General features: G+C 35.2%; 1 protein-coding gene across 1 annotated transcript; it reads left to right on the top strand.

The window, feature by feature from the left end:
• Positions 1-2,203: 2,203 nt before the first annotated feature.
• On the top strand, positions 2,204-15,329 carry LOC124230013 (pancreatic alpha-amylase). Its single transcript, XM_046645703.1, has 11 exons — positions 2,204-2,219; positions 6,950-7,163; positions 7,523-7,669; positions 8,756-8,953; positions 9,669-9,899; positions 10,556-10,689; positions 11,464-11,586; positions 11,681-11,780; positions 13,450-13,568; positions 13,680-13,805; positions 15,133-15,329. The coding sequence occupies exons 2-11, from the start codon at positions 6,996-6,998 to the stop codon at positions 15,320-15,322; spliced, it is 1,536 nt and encodes a 511-aa protein (XP_046501659.1). The 5' UTR covers positions 2,204-2,219; positions 6,950-6,995; the 3' UTR covers positions 15,323-15,329.
• The last annotated feature ends 308 nt before the right edge of the window (positions 15,330-15,637 follow it).

The following is a 15,637-nucleotide window of genomic DNA, read 5'->3' as shown; positions in this document are numbered from 1 at the left end:
CTTCTGAAATTTACTAAGACCTGAACTGTGGCCCAGCATATGATCTACAACATTCCACGTCGACTTAACAGGAATGTGTATCTTGCAATTGTTGGGGGTGATATTCTTTAAATATCAATTAACTTAGTTGATGTTGTTCAAATCTTCTATATCCTTATTGATTTTTTGGTCTCTTACTCTCTAAATTACTGAAAAATGGTGGTTAAACTCTCCCAACTATGATTGTGGATTTTTCTAGTTCTCCTTTTAGTTCTGTTTGTTTTTGCTTCATGTGTTCTGAAGTCTGTAATTGGGTGTATACTCATTTAGGAGTATGTCTTCCTATTGAAAGGATTCTTTTACCATTATGAAACATCCTTCTTTATCTCTGGCAATATTCCTTTTTTCTTTTTTTGTTTTCTATATCAAGAAAATAAGAAGGTTAGATTTTGAAAAGTTGTTCCAAACGACAAAAAAACCAAAAAGACCAGAGCAATGTATTAATAGTAGATCTCTTTATAAAGCTAAATTTCATGACTTTTATATTAAAATATGGTTTTATACAATTTTTTGAAATCATACAGATTACTTAGAATTCGAAATCTGGAAACCACTGGCCTACTTTATTCCAGTAGTCTCTTTTAACGGTAATATTCTCTGATCTTATGATCTATTCATACCTTGACTTCCTGCATCCCAAGAGAAAGGAAATGTATATGGAATGTCTTATGAATCAAAGAGCTTAAGGGTATTTAGTGGTTGTATCAATCAGGATAGAATAGATTATATGAAAGTAACAAAAAATAAACATTCTACGTGGCTTACAAATACCAAATTTATCAGTCATGCTCATCTCAGATCAACAAGGGCACTCTTTGTATCAGGTCACTTTACAATCTGTGGCAGAAACATCATTTTGACACATGCTTTAACTATCACAGCGGCCACAAAGTAGAAAATATTGCTTCTGTTTGCATTTCATGGCCAAAACAAATCACATGGACATTCCCAAATTCAACAGGACAGGGGTGGATATATCACCTGCAGGGAGAAGCACCAAATGTTTGTGAATAACAGTATATTCTGTAGGTGAGTATGAGATCAGGAATAAAAACTGTACCAGAGAAAATTAATTTTGATTAGAGTGAAAATTTAAAAAATAAGAAATATGAGAATAACCTTTACCACTTCTACAATCTTCTAAACATGTTAATATTAGCTAAACAGAAATTTCCAGATTCCATAATATTTTCACATACAATATTTTATTTGACTTTTATAACAACCCAGTGAGGCAGACTGATAGGACTGAGTAATGCCTAACAGCTCACCACAAGTTAGAATGCCTGGTTTTGAATTTCAGTCTCAGCATTTACTGAACTTTGACTGTGGACAAATTGCATCACTTAATTTCTCAGTAACTCAGTCTCCTCCTTTTAAAACTGCGTATAGTCATAATTCTATCTTGCATTTATGTATGTGTGAAGAATGCAAGTGTTAATACATGGAAATGGCACATAATAACCCTCAATGCATATTGTTAGTTGCTGTTAGTTATTTTTGTATTTTTATCATATTTATCAACAATACTATTATGCCTATTTTCTAAAGGAGGACCTAAATGCAATCTACAAACTTTAATGTTTTCTCTAAGGTTCACACAGTAGATGGCAAAGCTTTGATTCAAATGAGATTTTTCGATTTAGCGATTTTGTTGACCTTTTAGACCCACACTTTATTTAAGTAATTTGACAAAATCATATTCTAATCTGTGTCTTTAAGATTATTTTAGCAAAACTTTTGCTGTAGATTGAAATGAATGGTTCAGGAAACAAAAGACTAGCTGAGATTGAGAGAGGATTTTGTAGAAAGAGAAGAAAAGACAAAGAGAAAGCAAACAACTGAAGAGAAGCAGTGTGCTCAGAAGAGGGGGCAGGGCAGCAGCTGAGCTGGGAGGAAGACAGTGGTTTGCTCGGGAAACAGTGACAGTGGCCGATCTGGTCTCATTGTGGAGCTCAGATTAGCCTTTTTGTATAAACTAGATTTAGAGAATTGAACAGGGTTGTAAGAGCACATATTGAAAAGAAGAGGTTTCTAGAAAATCTATAAAGTCCTATATCCAGGATTATTTTTCCTAACTAAAAAAAAGCAGAGCCAGAACTGTGTGATTCTGTGATTTTATGATTGAAAAATACTGAACTGTGGATTTGAGAGATTGCTGATATAAGGAAGGTGATGTGGTAAGTGTATTTTAAAATCAACACGTAATCTGCCGCAAGCTCTAAAGAGGTTAAAAAAAAGATAAAGAAAGAAAATGTGGAAAAAATTGCAGGTGGAAAACATTGCTGGTTCCTTCTTATCACCATCTCTTCTGCCAGGGAATATGAAGATATTTTTGAGAAGTAGAAAGTATTATTAGAATTTGGGAAGGGTGGAATGGAAAGAGAGAATGTCCAAGTGATAACAAGTGGAGGTGGGAAGAGAGCATGAGTTGATAGCAGTTTGAATAATGCTAGCAGTAAAAACCATAATACAGTAATGACAACATTACAGCAACCAAATATATCGAGCTTTTACTATATCCATGCACTGGGATAACAACTTTTCTTGTGTAAATTTATTTAATTATCACAACTACTCTGAGATACATATTACTTTTTCCAGTCATAGATAAATTTAGAGGTATTACTTTCCAGGGTCACACAGCTGATAAATGGCTAGGTCACCATTTAAACTATAGTTCATCTAACTCCTAAGGTCATGTTCTTAACCATTACATTTTACTATTTGGCACCTTGAGTCAGGAATGAAGTTCAAACGATGCTCTTCTCCAGCTTCCAGCTCTTTATCACCATCAGCCTTATATCGTCCATTATCTAGTCAGTCTTCTCTCCTGTTCTCTCTAATACTCATCCACATCCAGTTAGTCTTTTGTCCTCCTTGCAAATTTTCCTTCCTATTTGTTTTTGAAAACCTTTCTCTGGTAATGAACTCCTCTCCCTACTTTGAAGACACCTCTTTGTATGCTCCCTCCTATCAGCCCCATCATACCGATTGGTGGGCTTGCCCAAAGTTCAAACTTTGGATTCAACATCTCTCTTGGTACCTTGTCAGTTCTCAAGGGTTCAGCTCTCCAGGCCCGATAATGCAGGCAGTGTGCTTTGGCCTGTACATACTAGTTGCTCATGAATGGCATCTGTTCTGACTGGTCAGTGTCTGTGCTAAGTCAGTTGTTAAATATTTTGTGTGCCATTTCTGAAACTGTCATTGCCTTGTCGAAAGCTCCCAAATCTCCCTACTTCTTTCTTCATATCTAGTGCTTGTTTATACCTCAAACTCAGTACATCCCCAAATCAGCTCTTCAGTTTCTCTAAACCAAGTCTGTCTGCAGATTGCACTATGAACAATAATGGCATTGTCCTTCTTCCACTCACTAAACTTTAAATCACAGTCCCCTCTGACTCTTCCTTTTCTCTACTCCATACATCTGCTTAGCAGCCATTTCCTGTAGACTGGGTCTCTGCTGAATCTGTTACATCTCTCCTCTCTGTGTTAGTTAATTATTGCTTCATAACAATAACAACTTCTTATGTTTCACAATTCTGTGGATCGACTAGGTGGTTCTTCAGCTGGCTTAGCCTTGGTACCGTTATTCAACTACGGTTAGTGGATGTCAGCTCACATGGTTGGAATGGCCAGGGACAGTTAGTCTCTCTGTAGTCTACAAAGTTGTAAACCAATTCCATAGTCTATGTTGGAAGAGCCCCCGGAATGCTATCAATGCTGGAAAATGTTATTCATTGAGTGTATCTTATTGTAACAATTTACCATACTCTCCCAATTTTCATTCTTACTTTGATAATCCTAGTTTAGATTTTCATCAATACTCTGTTTACTACTGAACAAGTTTTCAATTGTTTCTATCTCAGTTCTCTTTGCCTTTCAATCCATCTGATATACTCCAAAAGCTCTACTCATGTTATTTCCTGCTTAAAAACAAACAAATAAATTAAAGAAAACCTTTTATAGCTTCTTATGATTTTGGGAAGAAGGTCCACCTTCTTCTCCCTGCCTTTGAGAGACTGCAATATAACCTCCTACTTTAACTCCTATGGCTCCTCCACAGCAAACTTAATGGTCTACAAAATGTGTTGATTTCTTGCCATCCTCCTTGCCCATTTCCTACATTGGATAATTCTTTTTTCTTCCTTAAAAGCCATTTCACCTTATCTCTTTTGGTAAAGTCAAACCCATTCTTTGAATCAATTTTATCTTCCTCAATTCTCATTCATCACAAATGAATTTTCCTATCAATGAAATCCTGAAGCACTTTACTCTTATCTCTCTTAAGACAGTGAACATATTCCTCATTTTATTATTGTTTTTTGTTTTTATGCATGGATTTGTCCCTTCTCTGACTTAACGTGGTCTCTAGAAGGGTCTTGTCCAAAAGAAATGTAATGAAAACCATGACTGTAATTTTAAAACTTTAGTAGTCATATTAAAAGGCATAAAAAGAAACTGGGGAAATTAATGTTAACAATACATTTTATTTAGTCTAATGTATCACGGAACATTATGTCAACATGTGAACGACAAAAAAATCTTAATTTTTTTACTTTCTTTTATCACACTAAGTCTTCCAAATCTGGAGAGCATTTTACACTTACAGCACATCTCTGTTCAGACTCATTATATTTCAAATGATCGGTAGCCAAATGTTGCTTCTGGCTATCATACTGGGCATCACAAGTCTAGAATTCTTGAGAAACATTGACGTAATACAGAGAATGTTGATTTGTAGTAGGACCAATCTCAAATTCTGGTTACTTACCCTATAAGAAAGGATAATTTATTCAATCTCTGAGCCATAGTTCCTTCATGTGTACAAGTTTTTGCCAGGGTTATAGTAGATTGTATTGCACAATTTCTGATATAGTGATCATTTATTTAAAAAAAATCAGTGAGGGGGCTGTCCCCATAGCTGAGTGGCTAAAGTTCTGTGGGGTCTGCTTTGGCAGCCTGGGATTGTTGGGTTGGATCCTGGTGTGGACCTTCTCTGCTCATCAGCCATGCTGTGGAGGTAACACACATACAAAGTAGAGGAAGATTGGCATGGATGTTAGCTCAGGGCTAATCTTCCTCAAGCAAAGAAAGAGCAGGATTGGCAATGGATGTTAGTTCAGGGCAAATCTTCCACAGCAAAAAATAAATAAATAAATGGTATCACCACCAAATATCTGCTTTTTTTTTCAGATTATTTATTTTTTTTTCCTTTTTCTCCCCAAAGCCTCCCAGTACATAGTTGTATGTTCTTGGTTGTGGGTCCTTCCAGTTGTGGCATGTGGGATGCTGCCTCAGCGTGGTTTGATGAGCAGTGCCGTGTCCGTGCCCAGGATTCGAACCAACGAAACACTGGGCCGCCTGCAGCGGAGCGCGCGAACTTAACCACTCGGCCACGGGGCCAGCCCCCCAAATATCTATTTTTAAAATTTTTCTCTTTCCCTCATTCTTCAGCTCTTATCTATCCATAAACCTATTGCTACCTCTGAAATATATCCTGTCAGTACCCTAGTTCAAGCCAAGCACTGCTTTCCTGGACCAGTAAAAAAGGCTAATTGAGGTCCCTGCCTCCACTTCTGTCTTCCTAAAATACAATTTCTTCACAGCAGCAAAAGCGATTTTTTTTTTATAGTGTATCTGAATCTCTCAGCTCCCCCTCTTAAAGCCTCGATGGCTCTCTCTTTCTTTATGTTCTACAAGGTCCTGCATGATTTGGCTTACCTCTCCAACCTCATCTCGTTTTACCCTCCACTGTATCACACTTTGATTAGCTGCACTGACAATTTTTTTTAATGTTGCTTGAGTATTTTAAGCTTTTTCCTTCCTTGGCTTTTTACTGTTGTCTTTTCCTCTGTGTAGATTGTCTTTCTCTGATGCTCAAATGAATGGCTCCTTCTAATCCTTCAAATCCCAGCTGAAAATCACTCGGAGATGCTTTCCCTTACTATCCAGTCTAAAATACCCTGGTGGTAAAGTCATTTTCTATTTTATTACCCTGTTATTTCATACTAGTTCTTATTGCTATCTTAATTTGTTTTTTTGTTATGATTACTACTATTTACTCATATATTTTCTTTCCCTTCCACTAGAATGTAAGCTCCCTGAGACCAAGAAACTTGTCTGTCTTGTCTTGTTCATCATATCCTGAACATCATCCACATGCTTAGCAAAAAGCAGACACTCGGTTAATACTTGTTGGATTAATGGATTAAGTTTTTCTGACCTGTACTATTTTTTGTAGGATTTCACTCACATTAAGAAGGAAAGGGTTGCGAATTCGTTAATTTAGTGTTTTATCAGGTACAAGAGATATTTGCTATAAAGAGGAAAAGAAAACCCCACCCTACTGCTATAGCCATTGAATTAAGCATAAGATTTGGTGGAGAGGAAAAACAGTCTGTTTCCTCAATTCATGTACATTGAACTTCCAAATAGTTTCTTAAATCTTAATGCAGAAATTTAAATAACTAAAAATTTGGATTGGGAGTGAAAAACAGAACTGAATTAAATATCCTGTCTCTTTTTGAATTTGAAACATTACAAATGTTTGCAAATAGATAGTTAAGGCATATTTTGACTATGAATTCAGTTGTCTCTGATTGTTACTTTCCTTTGATTAGTGAGGGACTCAGAAGTAAGATCTAATCCTAATTAAATAATACATGTTTAAGCTCTCTTTATGTATATCTATAATGCCAGATGTTTAAAAAGGTTAATATTCCCTCGATAAGGAAAACATTAAGTTCTAAGAGGTCATTTAGATTGTTTTCCTGGGAGATTTTACGGATGTTCTTCACCTGTTAACATTATTATTGATAATTTTTTTCAGATTATAAATAAATAAATGGCTTGTGCTCTAAGTACCTATTCATGTAAATATTTACTTAGTAAAATATGCTTCTTACAGGAATATAAATAGTTGCTGCAAAGAACCCTGACAACTTCAAAGCACAATGAAGTTCCTTCTGTTACTTTCAGCCATTGGGTTCTGCTGGGCTCAGTATGACCCACATACCCAAAGTGGACGGACATCGATTGTGCATCTGTTTGAGTGGCGCTGGGCTGATATTGCTCTTGAATGTGAGCGATACTTAGCTCCCAAAGGATTTGGAGGGGTTCAGGTGGGTATTGTTCATAGGATGTACTGCAGTATGTGCTGTGCTTGTAGTAAATTGTATAATGATCTGTATCTGTGAAACCGGGGCAACATTTTACTTCAGGAATAAGTACTCTGAGTAAAACAGTTTTCTAAGGAAGAAAACATTTAGTACTGTTGGCAACTTTATGTTATGTTTCTGATAGAATCTTTCTTCAGTAGGACATTTTCAATGTGCTATTAATATTTTCAAGCGGTTGTAAAGTAATGTAGCTGCTATACAAAGCTTCAGAAATAATTTTAGATTATTGCTTAGTTTCTAGAGTATCCAATGATATAAAGTAAGCCACAGTTTGATACTTACTAAGACTGTTCTATTTATAGGTCTCTCCACCCAATGAAAATATCATAGTTAATAACCCTCCAAGACCTTGGTGGGAAAGATACCAACCAATTAGCTACAAGTTATGTACAAGGTCTGGAAGTGAAAGTGAATTCCGAGACATGGTGACCAGATGTAACAACGTCGGTGTAAGTGAATGAAAATTGCCTTTCAAAATATTATATGGGAAAATCCTCTCTCTCTCCTGTCTCTTGCTCTTTTTCAGCAGAATATTTTCCATATTTCTTAATTTTTATTTTACTTCGTACTTTAGCTATAATTAAAATTTAATTATTGCCTTATTTTCAATTTTGGTAAATCTTTGTATGTGTGTCATTTATCTACTAAAGACAATGTTAAGTCAAATTTTAATCCGAACTTATTTCTAAAGCAAAATATCAACTTTTAACCTTTGTAATTATACACATTTCTAGGGAACTCTTTTCTAGTTAGGAATTGGAAATTCCAGTTACAGTATTTGCTGTCACTTTTATGTGACCTGTATCTCCACCCATAATTATTCCTGGGTCTTTCTCCCCATAGGTTTTTTTTTTCCCCCTGAGGAAGATTAGCTCTGAGCTAACATCTGCTGCCAATCCTCCTCTTTTTGCTGAGGAAGACTGGCCCTGAGCTAACATCTGTGCCCATCTTCCTCTACTTTATATGTGGGATGCCTGCCACAGCATGGCTTGACAAGTGCATAGGTCCATACCCGGAATGCGGGCTGGCAAACCCCAGGCCACCAAAGTGGAACCTGTGAACTTAACCACTGTGCCACCAGGCAGGCCTCTTTCCCCATAGGTTTTTTGATGGTAAATAGTTATATTCTCTCTGATGAGGAGCGTAATGAGAAACAATGTCTACCTTCCTCTCTACAGATGCCAAGTAGATAGTAGAGGCTGATTACTTCTTTTTTAGGATGGCCCATGGAAATTTCAAAAACCAACAACCTCTCCTGTCTCAACTCATTCTAACCTACTGCCCAAGTGCTCTTCGCATTTTTCATAGTTATGGTAGTTTTTGGTTCTCTCAATGCAAGTGGCTAGAATGCATGTAGGTCTTCAGTTCACATTGATTTCCTTTCACACTTGACTTTTTGTCTTCTAGGAAGTTAAGTTATAAAATGGCAAGGAAATATTTTTGAGTGTTTTTTATATGCTGTAAACTTTCATCAATAATATTACAGATTTCTACCTCTCCATAAGTCAAACTGAAATAGAAACTTTGCCTTTCAGGTTCGTATTTATGTGGATGCTGTAGTTAATCATATGTGCGGAAGTGGTGGCGGTGCAGGAACGAGCAGTACTTGCGGAAGTTACTACAATGCTGAAAGTAGGGACTTCCCAGCAGTCCCATACTCTGGTTGGGATTTTAATGATGGTAAATGTAACACTGGAAGTGGAGAGGTTGAGAACTATAATGATATCTACCAGGTAATTTAAAAAAAACAGTGATCTGAATAAAGAGCCATCTATGCCTTTAATTATCCACATGTAGTTTATTGATTTCCATTTTTTTTATTGAGTTATTGATAGGTTACAATCTTGTGAAATTTCAATTGTACACTAATGTTTGTCAGTCATGTTGTAGGTGCACCACTTCACCCTTTGTGCCCACCCCCCACCCCACCTTTCCCCTGGTATCCACTAAACTGTTCTTGGTCCATAGTTTTAAATTCCTCATATGGGTGGAGTCATACACAGATTATCTTTCTCTCGCTGGCTTATTTCACTTAACATAATTCTCTCAAGGTCCATCCATGTTATTGCAAATGGAATGATTTTGTTCTGTTTTGCAGCTGAGTAGTATTCCATTGTATATATGTACCATATTGATTTCCATTTTAAATATTAGCTTAGAGTCCTTAGGAAAACAGGAGTCCAAGTCTGACTGTTTAAAAATAAGAAACCCAAATCAATATTTAAAACATTTTCCCCAATCAATTAAAAAACTCACCTACTTTATTTCCTACATTCTCCATTTTTCTAGTACTAGAAAATATTTCAAAGTTATGTCCATATCAGAATGTCAGCATCCCTATAGTCCCAATGCAAAGATCTGTTACTGAATAAATGAATGAATAATCACATGAAATCTCGAGTAAAGATGATGTTTTATGTATCAATCACAAAATTTTTGCCTCTACAGGTCAGAAATTGTCGCGTGGTTGGTCTTCTTGATCTTGCGCTGGAGAAAGATTATGTGCGTTCCACGATTGCTGCCTATCTGAATCGCCTCATCGACATTGGTGTAGCAGGGTTCAGATTGGATGCTGCTAAGCACATGTGGCCTGGAGACATAAAGGCATTTTTGGATAAACTGCATAATCTAAACACAAAGTGGTTCCCTCAAGGAAGTAAACCTTTCATTTACCAGGAGGTACGTCAATATATATATGTGCATATAAAATAATATTATTTAAATCATTAGAAAATAAACGGCAGATTTAGTTGAAAATAAAATTTCTGTTGGTTAATGGCTGAACCATTTCTATCAAACAGTGTTCTTTAACCTTTTATTCAGAGACAACACAGCAAACTCTTTGTTCCAAGAGGTTTTATGGAAGAGCAAAGAATTTATTTATGCTGCAGACATCTCTATGTAATTTACCATCTCCCAAGAGACCATTATAAAAGACAGATAATAATACAGTTGTTGTCTCAAGCCAGTCTATCTGAGTTTAAATCTTGGTTATAGCACTATTCACTGTGTTCGTTTAGGCAAATTGATTAACCTTTCTGTGCAACCATTTTTTCTTGTGAAGAAAAGAGATAATGATAATGGTTAGGTCTTTGTTTTCTTTGGAGAATTAAATGAGTTAATATTTACCAAGCATGTAGAAATGTTGTCTGCCAGATATTAAGTGCTGCATATACTTCAGCAAAAAAATTTTTTAAAAAATCTTGTTTAAGGAAAACCATTTGAAGCATTTCAAATAATATAGTTTAAAGCCATTTTCCATATAATATTAATGTGATGGTTAAAATTCTTTAAAGCTCCTATTTAAAATTATATATTCTTCTGTATTTCTATAGGTAATTGATCTGGGTACTGAGCCAATTAAAGGCAGCGAGTACTTTGGGAATGGCCGTGTGACAGAATTCAAGTATGGTGCTAAACTAGGCACAGTTCTGCGCAGGTGGAATGGAGAGAAGATGGCATACTTAAAGTAAATGAAATATGATTTATCTTTTGAATTATTTCACAGATTTATTAGTCATATTACCGCAGTATGAGTTATCTTCTTAGAACCTTTTTAATTAGAAAAACTCTCAAAGATTCTGTTGCCAATAATAACTGGTATAGAGGTCCAAACTCCATAGATCATCTTTATTATTTAGAATGTCAATGACAAGGAAGTATGTCTAGAAACCCAAAACATAACTTAGAGATTTTAACTACCTATTATATGACTTTACTAGATTTGACTAATGTTTGCATATAATCTGTGACGGTCAGATTGTTATTTAAATGACTCTATCATTTATGAACTGCCTACAATGTGGCCATACTGTGGAAATTACATATATCATATCAATTAATTAGTTTCAAACATTAAAATGTTTATATTATAAAAATAAAATATTGAGGCCTTATTTTAGCCCAGTTTGCCATTCTGGATAAGATGATATGCATGTTGCTACTTCTGAAATTCATCTAAATTATAATATACTGAAACTTCTAAAAGGACTTTTTACAACAAAAATCTTATACCTGTAGCATGAAAGTAATACAAGTAATTCATACACATATACATACATGAGATGTATTTGTAGATAATATACCTACATAGTTTCTCTAAAAAAACCCCGTAGAATAACCATTTAATTAGAGAGAGAATTTCCTTTGAGGATGGTATACTAAAAGAAATACACATTTAGGTTACTTTAAAGCTATTTTAAAAGGTATATATATATATATACATATATAATTTTTTTAATAGGAACTGGGGAGAAGGCTGGGGTTTCATGCCTTCAGACAGAGCACTTGTCTTTGTGGATAACCATGACAATCAGCGAGGACATGGAGCTGGAGGAGCGTCTATTCTTACATTCTGGGACTCTAGGTAAGAAACTAAGTTCCCCAATTTTTTTTACCTACCTTTTAATGATACTAAAAATATCATTTCTTCTATGGTGCTGTCATTTTGTAACTTTCAGACTGTACAAAATGGCAGTTGGATTTATGCTGGCTCATCCTTATGGATTTACAAGAATAATGTCAAGCTACCGTTGGGCAAGAAATTTTCAGAATGGAAAAGTAAGTTTTGGTGTTGTTCAAAATATCTTTTTCTCAAGGAAGAAAAGGAAGGAAATTTGGTTTTAATTTCACATGATGCTATTACATTTACTATTTATCAAATATTTATTAAGAGAAAACCTGATGCAGGACCCTTTTAGCAATGAAGTGGATATTAAAAAATTAAAATTCACAGTCAGTGTCTGTTGTCAAAGAGTATGCAAACTGCTTCAGAAATATGACAAATATATCGCCTCACGTGAAAAGAAAACACTTAAAAATAAGAATACATTGAGTAAAATATGTACTTCTCCTAAGTACCTACTTTATAGGGTTGATATGAGGCTTATAAGTTAACACTTGCAAAGGACTTCAGACAGTACCTACCCAAAGTATGAGCAATATAAATATTCATTAAATGCCTTTTTAAAAAAGTTCTATGAAATGCACAGAAATTATTCACTTGAATTGAGGTTAAATAGGGGAAGTATCTTATAAGAGGAAGGAAATTATATGTATTAAAGAAGAGAAATTTGTAGATTATTCTGGGAAAGATAAGGGTGAGAAAAATATTTGTGATATGGTAAATACATTAACCTGAGTAGCAATTCTTTTAGAAAGGAAATGAGTAATAAGATTATGAAGATTTTTGGAAAGTTTTTATTTAAACTGAAGATTTCAGATGCAGCATCATACAGCAATTGCACAACTACAGTAGAAAACCCTCTTTACTACAAGCCAGACAGGTATTTAATTAGTTTCTTCTAGAGTCCTTTCAAATTGAGAAATCCACTACTTTATACAGCAACTCATTCTATTGTTAGGCAGCTTTGATATTTAGAAAATGTCCCTTTATAGGAAGCCAACTTCTAATTTCCATGAGTTGGTCTTATGTCTGATGTCATGAGTCATGGACCATGACCATTTCCCTTTTCCTCAGAACTTTTCCACTTTCCCAAGACTTCTGCATGCTAAAAACTCTTAGTTTTATCCACTAGACATCCCATGACATGATTTTAAGAGACACTTAGAACCTTTCTAGATATAATCTGCTTTTTCTATGACTACCTTTAAAAGTACAAATCAGAAAGACACCATATTAAAAATTTGGTCAATTTAGTAAAGAATATTATGATGTGTTGATTAGTATAGTTATCCAAAAGGAAGAATGAAAGGAACTAACATTTATTTAGCAATTATCATATTCAAGGCATTTTCACAAATATTATTTAATTTTTATAGCACTTAAGCAATATGGCCCTTTTACAGAAGAGGAAAATGAGGCACAGATTAATTACGCATATCGTCTAAGTTTTCTTAGCAAGTGGTAATAAAGCCCATGTTTTAATCTTGCTGTTTCTGATGCTGAAGCCATTGCCATTTCAATGACATTGTCCTGCCTACAGTGATATTAAGAACCCACTGCAATCTCTGGATAGAAACTGAGAGAGTAAAAATATCTTCCCCCTGTTTGAAATAGGGCACTAGAGAATGAGACTTGGGAGAAGATGCTGAGGCCTTGGTAGACGGCTGTAAGAATACTGCGGGAGTGGCATTCTAAATAAAGAAGCTGCAGAGACACAAATAGCAGGGCAGACTGGGTTTGGTGTACAGGAGAAGGAAGAAGCAAACACATGTAATGTTATAAAACTGAGCTTTTTAAGTTAGAATTCTTTTTGTGCTGATTAAGGATGTTAATGATTGGATTGGGCCACCAAATAATAATGGCGTGATTAAAGAAGTTACTATTAATCCGGACACTACTTGTGGCAATGACTGGGTCTGTGAACACCGATGGCGTCAAATAAGGTAGGAATACCTATGTAGAGATATCCTCTCATGATAAACTTCCTTAACATTTTATTGTAAACCATTGAATTATTCATCAGCATTTTGTATGATACGATATGTTGTTTTTAGGAACATGGTTGCGTTCCGTAATGTAGTTAATGGCCAACCTTTTACAAACTGGTGGGATAATGGTAGCAACCAAGTAGCTTTTGGAAGAGGAAACAGAGGATTCATTGTCTTTAACAATGATGACTGGTAAGTAGATGTAATGGTAGAAATTACATTTTATACTAACTTGTTCTTGGTTTATTCTTTTCCCGCTCATTTACTTTTTTCATATCTGAAAAATTCTCCACTCAGTAGATTAAGAAAACAGAGAGATCAGAAAAGGCCGAGAAGAAAAATGATGATGGCTCTTCTTCTTTTGATCTCCTCTTTAAAGGACTTTCTGTTCTAAGTAGAGTTATGTTTTTGTGCACACTTGCATACCACATGCGTACGGATATGACTCATGTATATGCTCACATGCACACCTCACACAAAATACACAGCGTACTTAGTATAAATGTTGTGGAATCACTAGAAGAACATGTCTTACATACCTGTTGTTATTTTTTTAGTAATGGAAAAATACTGCCTCAGAGCTGAAATATCTTCCTTCTAGCTCTTTTTCTCAACTACTCCTGTATCTGGTTCTTTGGTCTTCTTTCTGCATTTCCCAGTCTCTCTGTGACAAACAGCATTTTTTAAGCATATGTATAAAGAATATGTATCTTACGGTCAATGATTCACCTCAGGAGATTGTTGGGTGTTGGTTCTGAGACTTCTCTGCCTGCTTCTCATTTGTAATCCTTATATCCTCTGCCTCTCGTGTACAGACTCCCTCAGATGCAGAACCATAGCTTAGAAGACTTTGCAAGCAGTTGAAATGTCTCAGTCCAAGGCCAACTTCACTCCTGCTTAGTGCCTTCTAGCCTAAATCATATTTTACTGACAAAAAATAAATCAAATATATCTCTTTCTTGCCAAAAGTATCCATGGTTAGTCCTTCAATTTCTGTCTTTTGTGGATGGGAGAACCAACGTAAATTTATGAGACAGCTTTATATTTAAAACCATATACTTCTTCACAGAAATGCTAGATTATTTTTATCTCCAGCCCAAATGCCTCTTGGAAGAAAGAGATTTTCCAAGAAATAATCCAATTTTCATTCATGAAAGCAGTCAGTATTTTCTTACATTTGAATGAGGACACATTTAAAATACTTGTGTTTACCATAGGATATACTTTTTTCTAAGGGTGGCAGTTCACTCATATCTTCAGTGATGTTCCTCTGCCTTAAGTTTTTGGTAAAATTCACAAAAGCCTAGGTAATTGCTAAGTCTTCTGTAGGATTTCTTCTGGTCCTGAGAATACTTTTTACACCCACTGGGGAGGTCTTTGTGTTTGAATTTTCTTCTCACTGAGACCTTGATTGCTTAGAGTTCTACAGCACAAAGTGAAGCTGTTTGTTTTAGAGATAGTCTGTATTCGTGCTTTTAGTTGTGTTGAATTCAAGTTAATCTTGAATTTTATTTTGCAGGGCATTGTCTTCAACTTTGCAAACTGGTCTTCCTGGCGGCACATATTGTGATGTTATTTCTGGAGATAAAATTAATGGCAATTGTACAGGAATTAAAATCAATGTTTCCAGTGATGGCAAAGCTTACTTTTCTATTAGTAACACTGCTGAAGATCCATTTATTGCAATTCATGCTGAATCAAAATTGTAAAATTTGAATTAAATACATGCATCCTGAGAAATAACCAAGTGTACTTCTTTTCTTTTATGTTCATTAATTCTTATAATTCATTAATTTTTGTAGAATCTATCATAAGTAATCAACTTGAAAAACTCAGAGAAGCATAAATCACATATAATTATACAATTATAAGATAATTACAATCAACATTTTTCTATAGTCTAGTGACTTACATTAACCTATTTGTCAGAGGAATTTCTAAGAATTCAGAGAGGCATCTTGACAAATATGCTTGCTGCCATTAACAGCATTTGCCCAGCTGTGAATCTCTAATGAATTTCTTCC

Source organism: Equus quagga, chromosome 18 (assembly GCF_021613505.1).
Source record: "Equus quagga isolate Etosha38 chromosome 18, UCLA_HA_Equagga_1.0, whole genome shotgun sequence".
Classification (NCBI taxonomy): Eukaryota; Metazoa; Chordata; class Mammalia; order Perissodactyla; family Equidae; genus Equus; species Equus quagga.
Note: the sequence above shows the minus strand (reverse complement) of the source record. Positions and strands in the feature narration are given on the sequence as shown.